General features: G+C 34.3%; 4 protein-coding genes across 17 annotated transcripts in view; 3 read left to right on the top strand and 1 right to left on the bottom strand.

The window, feature by feature from the left end:
- Nucleotides 1-22,466, top strand: part of LOC126873748 (uncharacterized) — a 327,994-nt gene that overhangs the window by 85,621 nt on the left and 219,907 nt on the right. The window lies entirely within an intron of this gene.
- Nucleotides 213-7,107, top strand: LOC126873718 (E3 ubiquitin-protein ligase LRSAM1-like). 2 transcript variants are annotated; one of them, XM_050634891.1, is made up of 12 exons: nt 213-487; nt 1,058-1,286; nt 2,424-2,683; nt 2,780-2,969; nt 4,018-4,173; nt 4,288-4,432; nt 5,270-5,374; nt 5,448-5,530; nt 5,592-5,656; nt 5,745-5,794; nt 6,035-6,152; nt 6,264-7,107. In XM_050634891.1, the coding sequence occupies exons 1-12, from the start codon at nt 305-307 to the stop codon at nt 6,336-6,338; spliced, it is 1,659 nt and encodes a 552-aa protein (XP_050490848.1). In that variant the 5' UTR covers nt 213-304; the 3' UTR covers nt 6,339-7,107. The 2 variants fall into 2 exon arrangements, with proteins under 2 accessions (XP_050490848.1, XP_050490847.1); XM_050634890.1 differs by having other exon boundaries at nt 215-487; nt 6,035-7,107.
- On the bottom strand, nt 6,415-15,920 carry LOC126873700 (protein O-GlcNAcase). 3 transcript variants are annotated; one of them, XM_050634838.1, is made up of 13 exons: nt 15,573-15,920; nt 15,376-15,427; nt 14,967-15,300; nt 14,444-14,888; nt 13,784-14,370; nt 13,393-13,713; nt 13,106-13,280; nt 11,039-11,092; nt 9,520-9,605; nt 9,250-9,419; nt 8,971-9,166; nt 8,736-8,895; nt 6,415-8,660 (listed from the first exon to the last, which is right to left on the bottom strand). In XM_050634838.1, the coding sequence occupies exons 1-13, from the start codon at nt 15,640-15,642 to the stop codon at nt 8,524-8,526; spliced, it is 2,787 nt and encodes a 928-aa protein (XP_050490795.1). In that variant the 5' UTR covers nt 15,643-15,920; the 3' UTR covers nt 6,415-8,523. The 3 variants fall into 3 exon arrangements, with proteins under 3 accessions (XP_050490795.1, XP_050490796.1, XP_050490798.1); XM_050634839.1 differs by having other exon boundaries at nt 13,799-14,370; XM_050634841.1 differs by lacking the exon at nt 11,039-11,092.
- Nucleotides 17,840-22,466, top strand: part of LOC126873706 (potassium/sodium hyperpolarization-activated cyclic nucleotide-gated channel 3) — a 212,211-nt gene continuing 207,584 nt past the window's right edge. For 3 of the 10 annotated variants that reach the window (XM_050634859.1, XM_050634858.1, XM_050634861.1), the window contains exon 1: nt 17,840-20,826. The gene's annotated coding sequence lies outside the window, so the exon portion shown is untranslated. The remainder of the gene's footprint in view (nt 20,827-22,466) is intronic. The other 7 variants (XM_050634862.1, XM_050634860.1, XM_050634856.1 and 4 more) reach the window with 5 other exon arrangements.

Genomic DNA, 22,466 nt, shown 5'->3' with positions numbered 1-22,466 from the left:
ATTTTATTTTATTTTATTTCATTATATCAAGTAGAATACGCTCAGAATTTTGAATCAAAAACGTGATATTAAATTACAAAAATAATGTTTTTCAAACTAAAGGAAATGAAATTTAATATAAGAAATATATTTCTCATTTCTAGTAAAAGTAATACGTGGTATATATAATCTAAGTATCTCGTCACCTAGGCAATGAATAAACAAGAATAATAATCGATCTAGTTAACCATTGTTGAATTATAACCCTCAGTTTCTGAAAACGATTTCTTTTTTGCTAAAATAGTAAAAATACTTATCCAACGTCATGTCCGATTTGGCTAGAGATTTATTAACCCAATATTACGGACTCGGTACAGAATCGAATAGCAAAAGGTGTTTGTCGATTAATCGTTGTATCCAAAACATAAAGAACGAAGAGGAGAAAGAAGTTACTGAACAAACCTCCTTAACCATCAAGGAAGACAATGTGTCTGATGTAGAGTCTCAGGTAGTCAAATCTGTATAATTTCTAATTGTTTATTTAATTTGACGTTATTGTCATTGTTAATATCAATGGACATAGTATATTTTTATTTTTTTAGTTCAATTAATTTTAATACTTATTATTTATTTATTATTCATATTATTAATCATTAATTAATAGGGTGGTTTTGTCAAGATTATATTATTATTTCAGAAAAACAATGATAGAAATACAAAATATTTATTTTTTTTATTTTTTTGCCATTAATGTTATTAATCTCAGAAACATTTAATTCTTTGTAATTGTAAGAATATGCTAGCAAATTCTTTATTCACAATATTATCAAATATATTTTTAAAGCGAAATTAGCGATTTTTAAAGACGAATAAACAACGAAACTCCTTTTTTTGCAGTTGGTTAATTATTATAAAAAAAAAACTAATTTTATTCACTACTACTTTACTTTTGCTTATTGCTAACAAAATAATAATCGCTTACAGTTTACGGAGAAGGAGAACATTTAATTTATTCTTATTTTATAACATTGATCGTAATTTACATTTCCATAATCGTTTTATACGTAATTGTTCGTAGAAAGACGAAGATGAAAACCGGAAACTAAGTATTGCGAACGAATTGTACGCACGATCTTCGCGAGTTCTAAACAGCATTGAAGATGCATACAATGATGATGAAACTTTCGATTTGAAAGATATCGATTTTGGGCCGAATATTATGTGCAATATTTTCGAAAATATGCTACATGAGCAATCAGCAAACGATAGTCCTTCGGATTGTATTGAGCAGAATATCGAAGATCTAGGTATTAACATTTATATCAAATAAATACTCTATGTTCCAACCAAGTTCTGTTAAAAAGAAAAAGTCGTACGCGGTTTTACGTATCTCATACACCGACTCAGAGTTTTTATCTTTATATCTATATGTCGGAGATGAAAGGACACCGGAGCCTTCCCTCTGGAAGTTTACAGTCGTAATTAAACAATTTGTCGTCATCCTGCCCAATTGTACTTGTTTGCGATTTGTGATAATAAACTTGGGCTCAAGGCGATCATCAGTTGCCGAACGCAGCCGCGGTCAACGGGACGGGCGCTTCGCCTAACAAAGGTGTGGAGTTATAGTGTGACCCTCATTAAAAGAAATACCAATAGAGGTACTTGATAGTAGATCTGATGTTGAGGCACGTACACAGCACAAGTTCAGTTAGCCCGAGGACCCGCTATAAAACCTGGGTTTTTCCAGCAATTAAGATTTTCCAAACGAACAGACAGTCTTTGTCCCAAACTGACGAAACAATTAGGACGAAATTCTTTTTTGAGATCCCACCGACGAAGGGAGCAGCGCCTGACGATCAGTGAGTTTGAGTTAGAGCAAGTATATCTTTCACCCCGTTGACCGTGGATTCGTCATCGAACATAAGACCAACGTCACTAACATCGCAAATGCCCAACCACCGCTGTTGATTGTCGAATCGGCAGTGTCCATACTCGTAGCATCAGATCGTATCTTCGTTATCATACAACGATGGCCAACTCCAAGGGAGGTCTATCAAACGCCCACAACCCTGTTCCTGACTCTTCTCCGACATATCCATCCAAGAAATTCTGACTTTTCTTGCAGCAATAACTTTACGTTAATCGACATAAGTTTCAATTTAATTTCAATCATCACATTAATTGCAAAGTACTACCCCTATCATCCTAACTAATCCTACGGGGAATTTTAACCTGAAATCGTGGCATCCGTAAAAGTTGTAACGGCGATTTACGACCTCCGTTCACTGTATATATGTGTACTATTTGTATGTATGAATGTGTATGTGTATGTATGTGTTTCTTTCTTTGCACTTACCTCGTCGCTGCGCGTTAAACACTAAAATATTGCAATGAGGTTTCAATATTTTCTCTAGTCGTACCTAAACAAGTATCTTTCATTATAGGAATAATAACAAACAAAGTAAAGGATACAAAGAAAAAAGATTTAAGTTTAGCATTCATCGATGATACTTACCCGGATAATAGTTCAGAAGTTTCTTCCGCAACAATGAGAGAATCACGAAAATCTTCAAGGAGTACTATATGTTTACCACCATTAGCGCTAAAAAAGGAACCCGTATACGATGAAATATTCGTAGATTTTTCCAATATGGACTTGAAACAATTTCCCACGGAAATATTGAACAACTTTTCGCATTTAAGGGTACTTTACTTTTTCAAGTAATTGAACTGAAATATTAACAGAAACTTCCTCGGTATGTCTTTACATTTTGAATACATCTTTTTGTTTTGTTTCTAGATGTTGTATTTGTCGAACAACGGTTTGATCGAAATTCCTGACGAAGTTTTCAGTTGTTTAATGTACTTGGAGTGGTTAGATGTCAGAAATAATCAACTCTCTTCTTTCCCAGCTAGTATCAAAGGACACAGGTGCTTAGAAACGATTCTACTTCAAGGAAACAGAGTGGAAAATCTACCGTTAGAACTTTGTAAGCATTCATTGAAAACTTTTCAATTTTTTCCACTTTTTCTTTTTTAGTATTTCATCTACATGTATCCATAATGTGAACGAATAATTTGTAAAAGAATAAGCATTGTTACGAATTATCGACTAAAGAGCAACCGGTCAGGTCAAACCGATCAGTTGATATTGCGTACCTCGTAATAACACATAATTACTTAACGCTCAAGGTGGAGGAGGTTTAATAGACCGAATGTTAGTGTAATTTAGTACTTTATTTGCACTTGTATTAAAGTAAAGTGTGATGTTATAAACACGGCGGTTGTAAGATCCTGTTGAGAGTGAAGTATTTCACCCGCAAAGAAAGGGTAGGACCCGTTTGAGTCATAAACGGACTGCCACTCAAAATTCCGAACAAGCATAAATATGTGAACCAAAACCGTTTATTGTTCCACCGTTTTGCGGGCAGCAAAGAGTCGCGCCAACGAGAGTCGTAAATTCCCATTACGATTTCATGATCAAATCAGTCGATCCCCTATTTCTATTAAGATAATAGGAATGTTTAATTGATTATAACACTGAATTAGCAAGTTAACCTTTTATTCCAACAACTTCTTCTCGTACAATACAAGTTTTTGATATAACAGTTAATATGTCGACTGATAGAATATAGGTTAAGATATTGACGGAATGGAGTACACGCGAATATGCTGGTTGATCACAAAACACAATTCAAGTCATGTTCTGTAACGATGGTATTTATACTGAACCAGTGATGAGCGCTGCTCGGCCCACCAATGATTGCTTGCGTTTGGAAATGATCATTGAACAAGCTAAAACCTATTTTTTCCCATTTTTCACCGGATTAAGAAATAACCGTAAGGAATGTTTCAACTTGAAAAATGTTTTGCAGCAATTAAGGGCCTTGACGGTAAAGTAGAAATACTTAGTTTTATCCTTAGGATTATCGCGATTCGATTAATTAGATTTGGACAGCTATGCGGTCGTCTTTACCGAGGGATGGATTCTAGTTTATGAGAGTTACGGGCCGTAACACTAATAACGTCTAATTTTAGGCACCTTGCCCAATTTGAAGACCCTTCAAGTGACTCAGAACCCGCTTGTCACACCGCCGAAAGATATCGTGGCTTCTGGTTGCGTGGCTATTTTGAAATTTTTACGAATGGAATGGAATAATGCGCATCCTGGAGAACGGGTAGAAGCCAAGGAAAGTAGGTGTATTTCCGCGTAAATGAATTTGTATATGTAGCTACAGTTATCAATAATAAAGACTATATATATTTAGTAATTAAGAAGGTCCATAAGATAAAATGATGAATTTTCAGACAAAATCGGACCAACGTTGTCGACGATTCTATGTTATCAATCTCCACGAAAAAATAAGAAGAAAATTATACCATTGAAGAACACTATTTCTAACAGGAACGTATGTACAAGAGAAAAACGTAAATCGTATAAGCCCAGTAACAGGTATTATCATGAAAAACCAATATTTCTGGATAATAATAATTCTTTACAAAAAATATCTAAATCTTTCTATGATTTCTATTTGCAAAAAGTAACCAATTCCAAGATCGATAAAAAATTAGAATATAAATGTGTCTTGGAAAGTATAACCAGTTTTAACAATAAGGAAATCGATGATGAAATCGATAAAATGAATAATAAAGTCTTACATTTGATGGGCCCATCTCCGAGATCTCTTTATGTCCGAAAGAATATAAAAATTTTGAAAACTTACTCTAATTCAATGGAAAAAGAGTGTAGAAGTATTAATAAAATTAAAACAGCTATATCGGAAAATAATACATTATTAGGAAACAGTAAGAGATATAAAGAATCTACAGAAAATTTTGAACGTATTTTTCATATTGTTACAAACGATGGAAATAAATTTAAATTAAATCCAATGAGATTAAACGATCCAAACTGGATACTGTCATGTTTAGAAAATTATATAGGAATAAATAAATAGTTGAATTATTTACATAGTACAGAAACAGGTAGTTAAAGTATTTATGTACGTAAATAAATGAAGAATAAAAATTTCTTCTACTTAAAAACAGAAGCTTTCGGATTATAAAATGTATAAAAAATTAAGTACTAGAATTGAATATATACATTTCATTCCAAAATATGTTTAAAATTAATTAATACCCTTTTATCCTTTAGTAAGAATTTTCAATAAACTGATGATTTCTGTAGCTATATATGTATGCACAAATATATGTTATATTGAAACGATAAGAAGTCTAAATTTTATTAACTTCTACTTTACAATTAATTGCGATTAATTCTTGAACGTAGATGTGAAAATAAAGGTGCAAACATTGCAATGGAACATCGTTTGCTATGGTTCTCCAAGCTAAGAGAATTGTTTGCCAGACAAACAGCGCTACTTCAAAAGATAAAGTAAGATCATCTTCATTTTCCCTGTTTCAGTAAAATACATCTCATTTTTTACAACAATCCCGTAACTGTTTAGGGATGAAAATGTTTTAAAGGAATGGAGACGGGATAAAAGAAGTTATAGCAAAGCTATGGAAAAGGCAATGAAAAGAAACGCAGGTACTATAAAAAAAGACTTAATTACATTATTTTATAGTTAAATAAAATATTTATTTAACAGATGATATTCCATTTGGTTTCGATGTCGAAGACTATGATTCCATATTCAAACAAAGTTCCAAACTGGTGAGATTTGTTTTTTAACTTTTTTTAACAGTTCTCTTACAAAGATTTACAAAAGATTTGATTGTACATCTATTAATTTAAACTATAGAAAAATTTGGGATCAAGAAAAAAGGACAAGCAAAAATTTATACCACCGGCGTAAGTGATAAACTTTTTGCTCTACAATCTAAAAATTATAATATTATTATTATAATTATAAAAGTAGTTTCTATTTTGGTTCTGTGCACTTGATGGACTAACGAACACAACGTGATACGAACAACTAGATTCTTAGTTATTTGCTTTTTGAACGTAAATAATTAAGTGATACACCCTCTACTCTATAATTTAAAATTTATATGTTTTCTAAAACGTAATTCACGAAATAACTTTTTACAGAGACATTAATAAAAAGATCAACGAGCTGTTAGAATCTTTAAGTAAACTTGAAGTAAATGCTACGGATGAAATAACTCCTAGAACCAAACAGAACTTGTTTAAAAATGATATAAAAAAGGTATTTGATACGCTATTTTTTTATACTGAAAATTTGTATGTTCGTCACAGAGAAAAAAACGTTTGTTTTTTAAATGGTACTGATTCTCATGCATTTTCTTTGGAATTTCAGATATTACAATATCAAAGCGAAATTCAGGATTTGCGAAAATACAATGACGTCACAACGATACCATTGAAAAATTAAACAAACTATAAGGATTACGATAAAATTATTGATCACTTTTCGATACGATCAATGTCCATTTCAACTACGCCAGGAATATCAGTCTTGACATGTTTATTTAAATAAATCAGTAATAATCACATATTGTTTCAATAGTGTTAATTACATGTACGTTACTTAACAAGTACAAGACGGGACAACTGGAAATATTATTGTATGCACATCATTCTTTCTTTCTATGTTTAAACAGTATTGACAAAACAAAACACGCATTAAAAAGATATTTGCTATAAAAAAGCTATACTTACAAACAGTTATTCATATCAAATAGAAAGTAAGCTCATATTGAACAGAGTAAACATGTATATCAACTTACTTTAGTAGGATAAGAAAAAATATACGTGATCAATAAAGCAATATTATGTAAAAAGAGAAGAAAAAAGAAAAAAAAGGATGGTAAAATATGCAGAACATTTCTGCTTTCCAGCCTTCCCGTGAATACAATTCTTTTTTAATCGTTTTTATGTTCAATCGTCACGAAAACACGTGGCGAGTATATATAAAAATTCTACAAAGTGATAATTCGAATTAAAATAGATTTCATAGTTACGTGAACGATTTTCGTAACGATCGAACTTTTTCTCTTGTTTTATACATGGCACCGCATCTCAAATCCTAGTATGATACTTATACTTCGCTAAGGGTCGGAAAATCACATCTTAGTCCGTGATACAACTGTTTTGTAATAGTACTATGATCAATAGTAATTATAAGGCAAATATCTAAGATTTTCATATTTATTTTCTTTTTCTCTTATTTAGTTTACCTTATTTAGTTAATTACTTTCTATCTTGGCTCTGTACATTTGATACACTGACGCATACAACGTGATACGAACTGGCTTGTTAGTACCTAATCAGCAATGTAATGATCTAACTGTATCTGCTTTTTCTTGAATAAATAGCTTCCCGGAAAACAATTATCTCGTAATTTATGACTGATTCAGTTATTTTCGATAGGACAAATACTTATCATCATTAATAAAAATAAACAATCGTATAAAACACAATGTATATATACGTAACTTGGACGTAATAAAATTAAATTAGTGATTAACTAATTTTTGAATACGTATGGACGCTAGTGAAATAATCAATATTTTCTAAATAATTCTATATATCACATTCCCTGGTAATACACACACAAGTACTATGTAATGTAATGTAATGTAATTATAAAGTCAATTAGGATACGTTAAACATAAAAAGGCCTTAGAATAGGCTTAGGATATTAAATATCGATTATGTACACACTTTAAAGTGAACATATTTTTACCAGGCAGTACTGTACCTATAGATTAGATTCTCTTAAAAACACGGATCTGATGTTAAAATTAGACCTTGTGTTCTTTTTTTTACTTTTATAGCATTTCAGTAAGAATGAACCGAATGAAGCAAGTTTACTTTCTCCTCTTGTCTCATGGTTCTTTTGCCGTTCACACCTGTAGTTTTTATAAGAAAATATCTTTCGATAGGTTAAAAAAGCTTCGATTAATTCAGTAATTGAACACACATACTGGCATTATCCTTTTTCATCATTCAGCATTCAACACGTTATATACATCCGCCGATTTTTAAAAAAAACTTCATATTAACATACCAGTATACCGGGTATACTGAAATCCCATAGTATTGTACTCACAAACACAAATATTCATAAAATCAACAAATTATCCTTATCGTGTTTTGCTTTTGCTCTGTTTAAACATTAATATTGCACCTTTTACACTTTCGAATTTTTTACGATCGACAACGTTGCAGCCTACTTCATGTTATATATACATCGTATGCGAATATATAGTTAAACACATTTGGGTGATCTTTTCTCTTTTTCTTCTTCCTATTTGTAGTTTAAAACAGACATCTTGTAGAACAGTTTTTGGAAAGGAAGTACAAGTCATTAAAAATCTTATAATATAAAATCTGCCCATATTCTCTTTTTTTTATTCTTAAGAGTATTCTTGATGATCGATTTCCTGTCCTTTGCAGGAAAACACACGATAAAGAAAGCTTTTCTGGGCTGTTTTAGAAATAAATAGATTTCTACGTTATCAGAAACTTCGTTTTTAAACCATAGAAGCCTTCTTTGCAGATGCTCCGAGTAGATACACTTTATTCACAAATATCACTGGTGTATTCACTCTTTGTTAGAAACTTCTACACATAGTCTTGATTCCAGGATGTTCCTCGTGCGCTGGATTTAAGTCGACAAAGCCTAATTTACTGTAAAACTCGTGAGACTCCTTGTCTGTATTTGACATTGTAGTATGTACACCGAACGAACCTGCAAAAGAATTCGTATCATATGACAGATCACTCCATAAATAGTAATTAAAAGACTATGCAAAAAGCTATTTACCATTCGCTCTTAAAGCGGCAAGAATACATGTAATTATTCTTTTAGGGACAGATTGGTCCGTAACACTTGGTAACACAGCGCATAACAGCTTTGACGGATGCTGTCTGCACAATTGTTCAGGTACATCCGCAACAAATGAGTGGAAATACTGTATGGCATCCTATAAATAAATTTCAAAGATATTATCAATTTTCAGATTTAATAATTAACAAGATAACGAATTTCAGACAAATACCTGAACATTCTGTGGTAATTCATTAATATTGTCCTCCAATGGATATTTCATCCGTAATTCAGGAATCAAAGAAACAGATAACTTCTGATAATAAGACTTTACATTTAAGGCAGCCAATGCATAGCCTACTATTTCATTTTCATCTTCGACAACCATACACAGCTCTGGACTCAAAGTGATGTAACCGCCTACCAACCTGACATTAAAAGTTCAATATTTATAATTGTCTATTGTAACAGAGAAAAAATGCAATTTGTTATAAAGAAAATATATTCTTACCGATCTGCAACTGCAGATGATCCCACACAGCCGCATATTTTATTGCACACATCATAAACTGCATCTTCATCACTTGCTAAGTAAGGTCTAATTGTATAGATTTTACTACTGGGCACTTCTGGTGCTTTATAAACAAATAAGTCATTACCACTATCCACTGGAATTAATCTCTATAAAAAGAAATTAATATTAATTTTTCTTTCCTCCACCCTCTCTCTCTCTTTTTTGATTACATATTTAACTTAAAAAAGATATGATTGATAAATATACCTGTAGATCAGCCGTAAGTCCTCCACGGAATACCCATGGTTCTTGTTCTCCACTCATAAAAGTTTCTTTCCAGCCATTCGAGAACCCTATCCCAAGATACAGTACAACCTTAATATAGTGGTAAAATACAAAACATTGTGAACGCGCGATTATGCAGTTTGTAAAATTTATAGAATGGTCTCCACTGCTCTGAACATTAATTTTGCTTAAAATTTGTAACATGCATAAGTAGACTTCGATCAATGGTACTTTATGTTTCTTCATCTCGGTCACACTACTGTGTCCTTTGCATTATTTTATAGAATCGAGAGAATTGTATTTGCGAGATAAAGAAACCATTAACCGAAAACACAAAAACACAAAAACTACGGTGCACCATTTCGTTAATGTATAAAATCATACGTAACTTGATCACGTTTCAATTGATTCGTCTACCTACTGAACAACTTTCAAATAAAAAGGAGCAAGAAATTCATAAGGTAATTTGGAAAAACGAGTCTCGTTACAGGGAGATTAACTTTCCATCCATAGAAGATTACATTTCTGTATTAATGTTGAACCAATTATGATTAAAATAAAGTGTAACAACAAAAGAATTAATGCTTAAAGAATGTTGCACCAAAGTTCGCGCAATGATAAATTCCTAGGATAATGGAAAGGAAAATGGGATTGGTGGAGTGGTAATCCAGTTTGCCAAAATGCGCCTGAAATAAAACTCCTATTACTCCTGAAAAGAATACAGTTTCTGGAACTAAAAGAAATTAGTACAGGCAAGTTGGCAAAAGGAGGATGTACTACTGGTCATTCACAATTTATGAAAGATGCCTTCAATGAACATAATAAAAGCATAATATGCAGTGAACATTATTGATCTTTTGCAAATAATGTTAAAAAATTTGAAGAAATAAAAAAAAAGCACAGACGATACAACTTTTGTTGATTGTGTTTGACCAGCATAATTCTCAGGAAAAAGCTCTCAATATTTTATAACATTGTCCTAACTTCGCCAATCTTTTCGAAATTTTAGATGGACTTACTTCACATGCAAAAATTATTATTACAAAAGATTTATCGAAATGTTGTCTTTAAAAATAAAAGTAAAGTTTACTTTAATACAATTTTGAAGTATATTCGTAATACATATATACACGAATAAACTAAAATACAGTTACAGATATAAATGTTGTAAAATAAAATAAAAATCAAATAATGGGACACAAAAACGCTTTATATAAAATTTCAATAAATGTTTTGCAAGAATTTTTGCAAAATAGGAAAGTATGTCCATCGTGTACCAAACTACATCAAGTACTAGTAATATTTTGTTGAATATACATAGATTCTTCAAGGCATCAGAACGCTGCTTCTACGCGCAAATCTCTTGCTTATATTAATTATAATAATAATACTTTTACAAAGCTTCAAACTCGAACTGAAATTCTGTCATAATTTTCATTGGTTTGAAGCTTTGCTAGTCGCGCGCTTTTTGTTGGATTACTCAGACTGGTGAATCGCATACATGTGTAGCTTCCCTGGGTAAACGTTGTCATCGTCGACGGGAATCTGCCAAACGCTATCAACAAGACAAAAAACACATAAACGCACGTTAGTCAGTGAATTGAAGCTGTACTGTTCCTGATACACTTATATTGTTGGCAGAAACTATTTGCTGAAAGTTTATCTTTGTTCACTGCATGGTAATAATACAAATATATGTTACCATGTTGAAATATATAGATTGTGAACTTCTGATAAATAAATATAACAAATAGATTTCTGCCAAACATTATCTGTGAAAGAAAGTCAGCCAATATGTTAATAGCTGGCACAAGGTTATTTCAAACATGGTATTTGTTCAGGTCCACATAGATGCTGTTAAATAGTTTCCCAGAAAGTGTTTGCTAAGAAAAATCCTTTTGCCGAATATTGCGCTAGAAAGTCACATCAACTCTCATTGTTTTCATGACTTGTCCTATCATGATAATATATAACAAAACATATATAGTATTTTAATCATATTGTCAGAAAAAGTTAATGAGGAAATGAGAAATGTTGTGAGATTCTTTATTCGCTAATAGAACTATAAATAGGAAGCCGTTAGTCGACAAATAAGAAAATTACTTTGTAAGAAACTATACACAGTTAAAATTAAAACAATTTATTTCAATTAGCCTTAAATACAGAATAACTTATTAAGTTCGTGTTTCAGTTTTGTATAAGAATTAATGTTTGGTGCAATTGTATAATGCAATTCTATAGTGCAACTGTATTTTCAGGAAATATGAATGTATTAGGTAAGGAGAGTAAGTTTACTTTATATTTTTAATTTGTTCTGATTTCTCGATGACTTACGGCAACCCTGCTTGTTCGTTTACGCGCGCCATGGTACATTTGATTCTAAAGCGCAGAAACAAATGTACGGATGCAATTTCATAGATATGCGATCTATGAAATATTTCGATTCCAAGTATTACTGATGCATGTTTACATCCTGATTAATTAAAAAATAGTCAAATTATGGAAAACAATTTTCGAAAGAATTTAGTGAATTTTGTGAACTCAATCAAATTGAGTTCTTTTTTGTCTAATTTTTTATATTGTATAAATATTTGTATATGCAAATTTTAAGTATATATAGCATTTACTGTATATACAGATTCGCAAAATAATATTTAATATTTTATATGTAAGAATGTTACATTCACAAAATGATGTGGCTCTTAATTAAAAAAGTTAATATCTATTTTTATTTTTTGGTAATTATATGTGCAGAAAATAAATAATTTTGTTTGTTTTAAAAATAGATTAACAAAACATCAGTAACTCTTGAAATTAGTAACTAATGTTTTTTGCGTGTTTTATGATTGTATAAATTATGTCATTTTACAAGGAAGTTATATACAGTGTAATAAATTCACAAGTTTAAAAGAAAAATATTTTCTAGTTACATGTTTAGAGAAAAATGTTTAAGAAATAGTATATAAACGGCTTTTTTAGTATATTAAAATGATATATAATTCTAATTCCTACAGTATTATAAATCATTAGTTACAAAAATTATTGCCTAATTCCTAAAAAAACACATCTTTCTTGTAAAAAGACAAAATGAGTGAGTTAAGGAACGAATATAACATTACACTTACCAATACTCGAGACACTTTTGTTCTGAAATATAAGTATAGGTAATAAATTATAGTACTTTTGAGAAAAATTAATAACAGCACTCATTTGTAGCACAACAAATACTTATCGCGACATAAGACGAAAACTAAAGAAAAAATAAAACATTTTTGTGTTATGTAGTTTTTATAATTTTGTCATTGTACCAGCATACTACCATTTTGAATGAACTTTCTTCATTTATTTTAATATTACTCATATTTCTATACATTTATATTTAAAGGAATATTAGGTAAATTAGGAAGTATTTAAATAGAATTAAAAATATGAAATACTTTTAATATTACTTTCTACTTGATTTGGAGCATTTTCCTTAGATTCTTTCATCTCTTTTAAAGAAATATCGAAACATAACGACATACTGATGGATGTATTGAACTTTTTGTAAGAATATAATGTAACTTACCCAACCATTTCACGTAACTGTTTAAGAGAGACACGACTCCTCGCATGTCCCACACATACGAATACAGATCATACAGTAACTCACGATTATTACAATATGTAAGCCTTTGAAATAGTCTATTTACGGCATTGCACATATCGTTTAACTTAGCTGCTCGCGTGTGCCATTCTTCGATCTAAAATTTATTTAACACAGTTATATATATAGTCAATATTATAATGTAATATATACATTATAATGTATTATATATATCTTAGTCATAATACATTGATAGAAGAATTGCATACATCAGATTCTGATACAGTTTCATCCTCTTTTGATTTTCTCATAACAACGTGAGCATTACTTTTCAACCAATTAAACTCTTGCAGTAATTGAATGCCTTGACCACCATGTTCAAATGGCAGATAAAAAAGATCGCATAACAGTGATAAATCTTCTTGCGTCAATCGCTTGTCGGCATCTATCGATTCTTGAGACTCTTGATATGCATTATCACTGTTATCATGATTTTCACTGTCATTTTCAACAATCATCTGAGTACCATTTACAACAGGGGAGGTGCCATCCACTTCTACTTGCATACTGCCAGAGGCTTCACTACATGTCTATGAAACAAAATAAACAATTGTATAAATTTCACAAGTTCCATAGCTAATGACATTTAAAGAAACTCACAGAAGTATTTTCTACCATAGCATCATCCTCTGTTTGAATCTTGGCTGCATGTGCTGGAGAATTATTAGGTGTTGTATTACAATCCATTGGTTCCATTGATGACAAAGTATTTGAATTTGGTACATTTTCCACACTAGTAGAAATTGATGGAATAATGGGTTCACTAACAACAGTCGTTTCAGATACCAAAGAATTCATGACGGGACCAGTGGCAGGTTGTACGTAGCTGTCAGTAGTTGTCACACTTGAGCAAACCTCAGCCAATGCTTGAAGATGATTGGAATTATTTACTGGCGTCGGTGTTGCAGGAACGGTAGTTGTAGTCGTCGTGGATGTGAGACTCATACATGTATTTACAGAGGGAATTATTGGAATTGGTACGGTTGGAGCGACACATGGCTGTGGCTTCGCTATGACACCCCATGCAGATCGTTTTTTGTTAAATTCCACTAACCAATCGGTAATAGCATTTTTCAAAGCGTGCCGAGGATGATATATATTTGGAGACATTGTTAAAGGAACATCTTCACCAAGCACACCATCTTCTGTTTCAGTCTCTAATTTTATGTCAGCTGATACAGTGTCATCTAAAAAACATAAAATAGAACAAAATAATGCAGACTTAATTTATTTTTTAATCAAAAGCAGTTAGGTACTCACTTAAACTTAAATCCCTTTTCCCATCAACATTACATCTACTCCATTGAGCTAATGTATGAATTGCTATAAAATTTGCTCCATATTCACAATTAGGATTGGTTAAAACACCTCTGAGTTTAGGAATCAGGTCAGGAGATCTACCAGAATATGGTCCTAAGAATACTCGTTTCTGATCATAATCATTGGCATGTAAATTATCCCATATGACTGGTGGCCTCCTCAGAACTTCTGTAATCTCTTCAATGGACTCAACAGTTAGAAGTCTGGATATTACTTTAGGACCAGTCCACATTATATCAATTTCTTGAGCCAGTTTACTACCAAGTGTGTTAAGATACTCTGAAGATGCTACATTTGGCATTGCCCGAGTTGCACAATATTGTGTTGGACACAATAAAAATCTAGGTTGGCCAAGATGTTGAAAAATATCATTTGTAACAGAAACCTATAAACAGATTATCTTAATTAATTATGAATAAGATATTTTATAATTATTATGCTGATTAAATTATTTAATACATACTTGTGCATGAGCAAAAGACTGAAATACTTCTTTATCTGCTTCACTCATTTCTGGCTCTATATCATCAAATAATAATGCAAATGCAGTACAGCCAAACTGGCTAACTTGCTCTAATTTTCTTTTTAATACACTAACTTCCTTTGCACTTGAATAAGTGATATCCAATCCTGGTGATAATGCATAATAAAATGTGATACCACATTCTCTTGCAGCTGTTATCAACCCTGTCAAATGTTCTGCTTCTTCTACCGTGTATAAGTCTCTCCAATATGCTCGATGCTTGTAATCGTCTTTTGGAGCATATAAATACGAATCCATACCCCATTTTTTTAATCTGAAAATTAATGAAGGAAGCTTAGAATACTGTCCTTAACATGAACATGAATAAAAACTGATATAAAATACTTGCTTTTGAAATAAATCTTTCCTTTGTTCTGTAGTCCAAGGTCGCCCATAAAAACCTGAAATATCAAATGGTATATTTTATGCAAATACGAGTTACTGTAATGAATAGCGCATTCCAATCATTCCCCCTCCTATGTGAAGCCATTGCGAACGATGACCAAATATGTATATTTCACGCCGTAGAAAAAACCGTTTATGTACCTTCGACGACGCCGCAGATAAAATTGCCATTTTTCGTATTCAAATTTGCGGCCCCATTTGTCTCCGCCATTGCGGATCACAAGAGGCACGTTTGTTTAGTACAGGACTACAAAAATGGCTAAACAGTACTCCGGTACAAAATACTATCGTTTCTTGAAAGAACGCAAACCGAAGCTGTTATAAATGCTATGTTGCTCACAACACGATTCTGTTGTGCGACCGTCACGACAGCATTACTCGTTTTCTTGATAAGAAAAAAAACTCAGTTCGGAACAGTGCAATTCCGATGCAACAAAAACCCCGTCTCTAGTGTTTCTGACAGGCTGCGCCCGCTGTTCTGATCGATACTGATTTCTCGATCTATCGACTGTACGTAGAACGATTAACGGAAGGCTCCGTTGGATGGTGGCGACATCTGAGATTCGAATCGAGGATACATTTTGGAATATAAAAGCGCTGTCATTCGGTATCGTTCTGTAAATTAGTCCAAGAATATACCAGTTTTGTTGCTTATGTAAAGCTACAATTATTTTTAACTGTATCTGAATACATGTGATGAGAAAATGACCGATAACAATAAAATGTAAGTATATTTATTGGATGATAAAAACATTACTGTCTATAAATTGCTTTAGACTAAGACTCAATTGTGATTTATAGCTGTGCATGATACATGTTTATTTTAAATCAAATATTTGCAAACGTATAGAGATTGAAAGTCGAGGTTGCATATCTTTATTAATTAAGTTAACATTTTTTTGTACATATATATAGATAGAAAATTTGACCGAAAAAGAATAGAAGAAAGTTTCAATGTGCACGAAAAGATATCGTAACAGATACTCTACATGCGTTGTTACGATCGAATCGCCTGTATGATTTCAAAATTAACAAAGTCATGGATATCAGAATAGAATAAGCAATTTGGAAAATGTACTTTCATATATTCTACATTCTTATTTTTACAATCGATCATATGTTTTCATTTTTATTAAATCAATTAATGTGAAAAAATAATTTACTATAACGTTATCTTCTTACTTCACGGTTTAAATTTTTCGTTTACTTTTTGATTGATGAAAACATATATAAAAATACTAAAAGTATTATTCCTTGAGGCATCTATGAACTTGTACAAAGTTTAAGTTTATACTGAAAATATTTAACATATGTTGTAAACGATGTACTCTAATATCTTAACAAATTTTACATTGCAAAGACTACATTTATTCTCAGTAAATTATCATTCGGTATGAAGTACAAATTCAACAGCACGAAATTCGTCCTGTATATATATATATATTCATGCTGGTTTTATCAGCGGCATCGATTAAACGTAGTCAATGTATATGTGATTTCGGTATCGTATAACCTCAGTGTTAGTTCGTGCCGCAGAAAACGCCACATAAAGTACAGTCCTGCAATATTCCTTTACACACGCAATTAAATGTTCAACATATAGCCTCAAATGGAACATTACTAGTGAATTTTCATGAAAAGAATCGGAAGATACTCTTTTACGTGTTACTATTTATGTAAATGATAAACTCAGTTACACACACAAAGGAACTTTATTTCTTTTATGAACAATTAAATATTAATTAAGATAGAAGCTGATCCGTAAAGTACATATTTCACGTTATCGAAAAATATAGAAATAAACTATGAGAATAAAAAGTAATTCAAGTTTATATCCTTTTTATTATTTCGACTTATATGCATATGTTTCTACATATATACGGAGAAATGGCGCACACGCTGTTTAATGTTTCTCAAACTGTATCAAAACAACAAGACATATGTACTTAGGCTAGAAACATACATTTACGTCTATTTCTTAGGACTACAAACAAAATATACAATTTGCGTGAACGAAGCTTTTACATTTTATTCTAAGTCTCCTTAAACGTGATACATATTCCACATAATAAAATCGAAGCGTACGTTCCAATAACGCCTTAACGAATTGTATCGTGAAAGGGTTGCATTTGAAATATTCGATTGGAATGTTCGCAGTATTCTAGCCATGAAAAAATGTCAGGTGGCACGGAACAGCATGCAATTCTGTCCGAAAAACGTAGGTTCGGCGGTTAACGCAAGCGCATAGTGTAGGAATCGAAGGGCCGACGAATCGCTTGGCAGAAATGCCACATGGAGGCGCGGCGGTCGTCCCTCTAAAGAGGGGTGTAGTTTTTTTTTCGGATGACATGGAGGGGGTGTCGAAGGGGCGGGTATGGCCCGTGGTCGTAACGACGGAGCCGTATCAGTGTGAGGCCGGCTATCAGCCGCCTAACATCGAGGTCGGGGTTACGCTTGTATACGTAACACGGCTGCCGCAGGCACCCATACACACACTTGCGACACCCGTGCACGGATTCTCGCGGATTCTCTTGTCGTGGGCTAGGCGAACAGAGGGATCTGCGAACTGTTCACGCGGGGAATCCTTTTTGGTCGTCGACGGGTGGGCAGCCTTTCTCCATGCAGTATGCGTCATAATCGATAAGGACAGGAGCGGGGCGCGTGTATAGGATCGTCTTAAAGGAAACGTCGCGCCCTTCGAGTATGTCGAAATGAATGAAAGTCGCGAGAGAAAGAAGAGCGAGAGAGAGAAAACGAAAGAGAGTGTACGTTTGGACGAGGTGAGTGCGAGCGTGTGAGGGAGAGAAAGGGAGACAGGAGCAAACGTAAGAGGAATCATAGGTGTCGAGGTTAAGAGATAACCGTGACTAAAGGGAAACGGGGTGGGGGGAAAAGGAAAGACAAGGAGAAATTCGCGCGCGCGTGTGTCTCTAACAGTAAGAAAAAAAAAAAAAAAAAAATAAAAGAAATAAAGAAACAATTGAAGCAGCTCGACACATTTGACACCGTGGACATCGTGCTGTTCGATTCTTCGTAACGAGTCTCTTTTCGTTTGACAGTCGCAGAAAAGGACCAACGGTGCGCCACACGTCGAAACGAACAACCGGTCCTCCGAAGAGTGGAATGCGGACAACGTAGAGTGAACTGTAGACAGGACAATTTAGATAGACAAGCAGACAAAAAGGGGAAGGGAGAGAAACAGAAAGAGAGAAAAGAAGCTGGTGATATCACGGGCAAGGAAATTGCGGAACGTAAACGGGTCACGCGAGCAGACCGTGTCATCGGTGTCTCGTGCTTCGAGGGGGAAGTATCGAGATATATTGGCGGTGAGTGCGGTATCGAGAGTAATTAAGCAGTCGCGGGATTACTCGGTAATAATGGCTGGTCGCGATTGAGCGAGAGAGACAGAGGAAGCGTGTGCGCGGCCACTAGTGTAGACTGGCTACATTTATCCGAATAACGCGGACGACGAAGATAGAAAAGTCAAAGGAGAAAAAATAGAGAAGGCAAGTGAGAACAGGTACTGATAGGCTTGGATAAAAGGGGAGGAAGAGCGGGGTTGATTGCCGGAAAAGCGGCGGGATCGCAATCGAAGAAAATCAGATGTCGTTAGGGGCCGTTGCCAGAACCCGGAACGGATATATCGTTAGAAACGGTGTGGCGATCGAATAAACGAGGCGAGCATCAAGAACAAAGTGACAGCTTGTCGCGGTGGTCGTTGTCGTCAGTCAACGTCGATTCCCTTCCCGCTTCCTACTTGGAGCAGAAGAGTCGATGGGATTGCGAGGAACACGGCTGGATCGAGTCGAAGCGTGCCAGCGAGGAACGGAGGAGTACGACTCGAAGCGGGCAGATGATTTTCGATCGATTGACGGTCGCACGACATCGAGACTATCGCGCCACCGAGTCTTGTTACGTGTGTAGGTTGCCATGCCGTCGAACTGCCGCCGGAGATGCGCACCGACGTTCAGTGACGATGACACTTAGCTGAGATGTGTCATTTTTGACAGGATCGACGGGGGAGAACAACGATCGCCACATCTGCTTCTTTCAAACGATGCTTGGATACATCGTCGACGGAGGGAGACGAAACGCACGGTGATCAGTAATAACGAGAAGGAGGAAGAAATAAAGAAAATTGAGAGTAATAGGGGGGAGACGAAGAAAGAAATAGAGAACGTGAGGTGGATCGAAGAAGAAAAGGAAAGCGAATATAGCAGATCGGTGGAGAAAACGAGAGGATGGCACCTCGACGCTCGTGCGTGGCCAAGCCGAATGTGAAGAATCGCTTTGTAGCGAAGAAACGAGGGGTGCAGCAAGAACGAAACAAGGCGAGGAAGTACGCGACTGCGATAACTCGTTTTTCGCAACTCGTAGCTGAGTCTCGATTCTGAGAGGCGCCCCGTCGACGTCGTTTTTATGTGGCCTCCTCGTCAGAGTGACGACGAGCGAGAGGATTCGGCACATTGCCCGTCGGCTGCACGTGCGCATTGATGGTCGATAGTGAAACTCCTTTCAGAGGCAGATAGACGCGGAATAATCCTGTGCTTTCTCTCGTGTCGAATTGTCGTGTCGAACAGGTGAGAGACGGCCCGCACACACACGGCTGGCGAACGAATCACGCGCATTCCGTCCTAGAACGATTATTAATAAATATAGAAAAGAAAAAGGAAGAAAAGAAGAGAAAGCAAAATAAAAGAACTGAAGAGAACGGCGTGTATGTGGAGCCCTTCGAGAACGAGAATCGTTCAACGACTAACCATCGTATCTCAAGGAGAATAATCGGTGACTAGTCGTACCAATCGTGTGCAGCGTGTTGAGAATGATAAAGAAAGAATAAGAGAAAGATAGAAGGGCATGCTGGGTATACGAGACAGTGTGGTTTCGTTTCTGAGAGAACAACGGCAACAGCAGCTGCACATGCTACGGTGATCCGTATCAATTCGCGACTGTGATTTCTAAACTTAAGGTTATAAACAAATATTAAAGAGCAAAAGACGAAGAAGAAGAAAGAGAGACGGGGGAATAAGAAGCGGAGGAAGTATATAAATTATTAAACACAAGCAAGATAGAAAAATATAAAAAATCGTCCATTGTGATACTAAGATATATTAAACGAGAATTAGGTGAACACGTGCGCTCAAGGAGATGGGTGTGAATGAAAGGGGGCGCGACACAGTGCCAGGCTGAAATGCGAGTGTAATTAATGGAAACGATGGTCGATCGTGGGGCATGCGTCGGATCTACAAACTGTGATACACCGATAACCACACCGAGGAAAGTCTGATGTTCGATCACTGACGTCGAATCGCGTGTACCGACCTATCCAGAAACAAAGTGGAATGAATCGCCGGTTTCGAGTCGTGTTCTCAGCTACCTCGTGATTCTTTCGCAGGTACGTAGTATATTTTTCATCCGCTCCTTACCATTATCCTTATTATTATCATAACTACGATCATAGGTATTTAATTTTAAAATACATTGCTGGTCTTTATCACATAGAATATAAGATTCAAATTAAGATAAGCTACTCTGAAATTCCAGCTCTTGTGGGTCATCCACGATTCACTGATTCTAATAGTGGGTTAATGTTCCAATGACTAATTACGTGTGAGTTCAAAGACAATTTATATGTCAATTGCAAGACCGTCGAGCCCTTCTTTTTTTTTCGTTAACGATTTCATTTGACACAGTTTCCAGTTGACTTTACTACTTGGAACCACGTAAATAGACGCGGATCGTACGTTAAACAGAAGAAAACCAAAGCATCGCACAGTTTTTTCGTGTGTTGGAAGATAATTAAAATTAGGTAGAGATCCGAAAAGAATCGTTGAGCGAAGAGCAGGAAGACGGCGTGAAAATTAATTGGCTACCGCCTCTGCGTTTAAAGTTCTGTTTTATTTTTCCGTTTTGTTTTCCGACGAGCGATACAGAAAAGCCTTCTCGCGTTTTAGATTCGTGAATCGCGTTTATTATTCCCTTCGTTCCTGGCTAGAATCAAGGAAAATAGGATAAGCATTTGGAATATAATGTTAGACGAAGGCGAATCGTTCTTTGAAGTATTACCTTTTTTCTTTTTGTTATTCGAATGCATTGTGTTCGAACGGCCTTGACTTTGTTTCCGTGTTATCATTGCAAATGAGCCACGCAACTCGAAAATGGTCTCGGGGCCACGAAACGCGAATCAACACGGTGCTCGTACAGTAATACGTTGTGATCAACGATAAAAATCACGTGTATACGTTAAGTGTCGCGTAGAAATCACGCGAAATTCGTGCTACACGAGATTGAGCAAAATAGTCGTGCTTCTTTAGAAAAAGAAAAAAGACTGACTCGAACTACTCGGTTTAATCGTATGCATGCATGTAACATGGTTAACTCATTCAAATTCATTCTTATTCTGTCGTGAATCCCAGAGCTCTTTTGCACCATTGAATTAATATTTTTAATGAAATTTTATGTCACAAGTTACAAATTATCAATATCGCTAGTAAACTACACACGATCAGTTTATTTTCATGATTTATTTATTTTAATAAATAATTGAAAATGGAAATAATTAGGTCCAAATCGACGAACTTTTGTGAAAGACCAATAGTATCTGTGATTAGTAGAATATTGTAAATACATTATAACGTTCAGTATAATGTCTTTGAAATGCTTAACACGTTAATAGAAATATGTATTTAATTTTAAAATCAAAGAAAAAGATAATGTTGGCATTCAATTGCTTTTCTCACATAATCAATACAAACTTGACATTAAAATAAAGAAAATTTTACAAATAAATTTTATAAAATACAAGTCAAAGAAAAGAAATCTCTTACCTGCATTTTGTTACTTATTAATTGATTAATATTATTAACTAGTAATTTATTGTGCAATAGACAGACCTCTTATTGAGAAGAGGTGTATAACCTGTTCAGCTTCAACTACAGAAATGTCAAAAACAATATCTTGATTATTGTGAATTTATTTTGCATGTAATGGTTGTTACCGCACAAGATTTAGTGAAAGTATGTAAAATTTACTCAA

This window comes from Bombus huntii, chromosome 15, assembly GCF_024542735.1.
Source record: "Bombus huntii isolate Logan2020A chromosome 15, iyBomHunt1.1, whole genome shotgun sequence".
Classification (NCBI taxonomy): domain Eukaryota; kingdom Metazoa; phylum Arthropoda; class Insecta; order Hymenoptera; family Apidae; genus Bombus; species Bombus huntii.
Note: the sequence above shows the minus strand (reverse complement) of the source record. Positions and strands in the feature narration are given on the sequence as shown.

Coding starts and splice junctions, on each gene's coding strand:
- LOC126873718 (XM_050634890.1), top strand. CDS start 305: ATGTCCGATTTGGCTAGAGATTTATTAACCCAATATTACGGACTCGGT. Junction 488..1,057: donor TGTCTGATGTAGAGTCTCAG/GTAGTCAAATCT, acceptor AATTGTTCGTAG/AAAGACGAAGATGAAAACCG. Junction 2,970..4,017: donor AAATCTACCGTTAGAACTTT/GTAAGCATTCAT, acceptor GTCTAATTTTAG/GCACCTTGCCCAATTTGAAG.
- LOC126873700 (XM_050634838.1), bottom strand. CDS start 15,642: ATGGCGGAGACAAATGGGGCCGCAAATTTGAATACGAAAAATGGCAAT. Junction 15,301..15,375: donor AGGAAAGATTTATTTCAAAA/GCAAGTATTTTA, acceptor ATTAATTTTCAG/ATTAAAAAAATGGGGTATGG. Junction 13,281..13,392: donor AAACTGTATCAGAATCTGAT/GTATGCAATTCT, acceptor AATAAATTTTAG/ATCGAAGAATGGCACACGCG.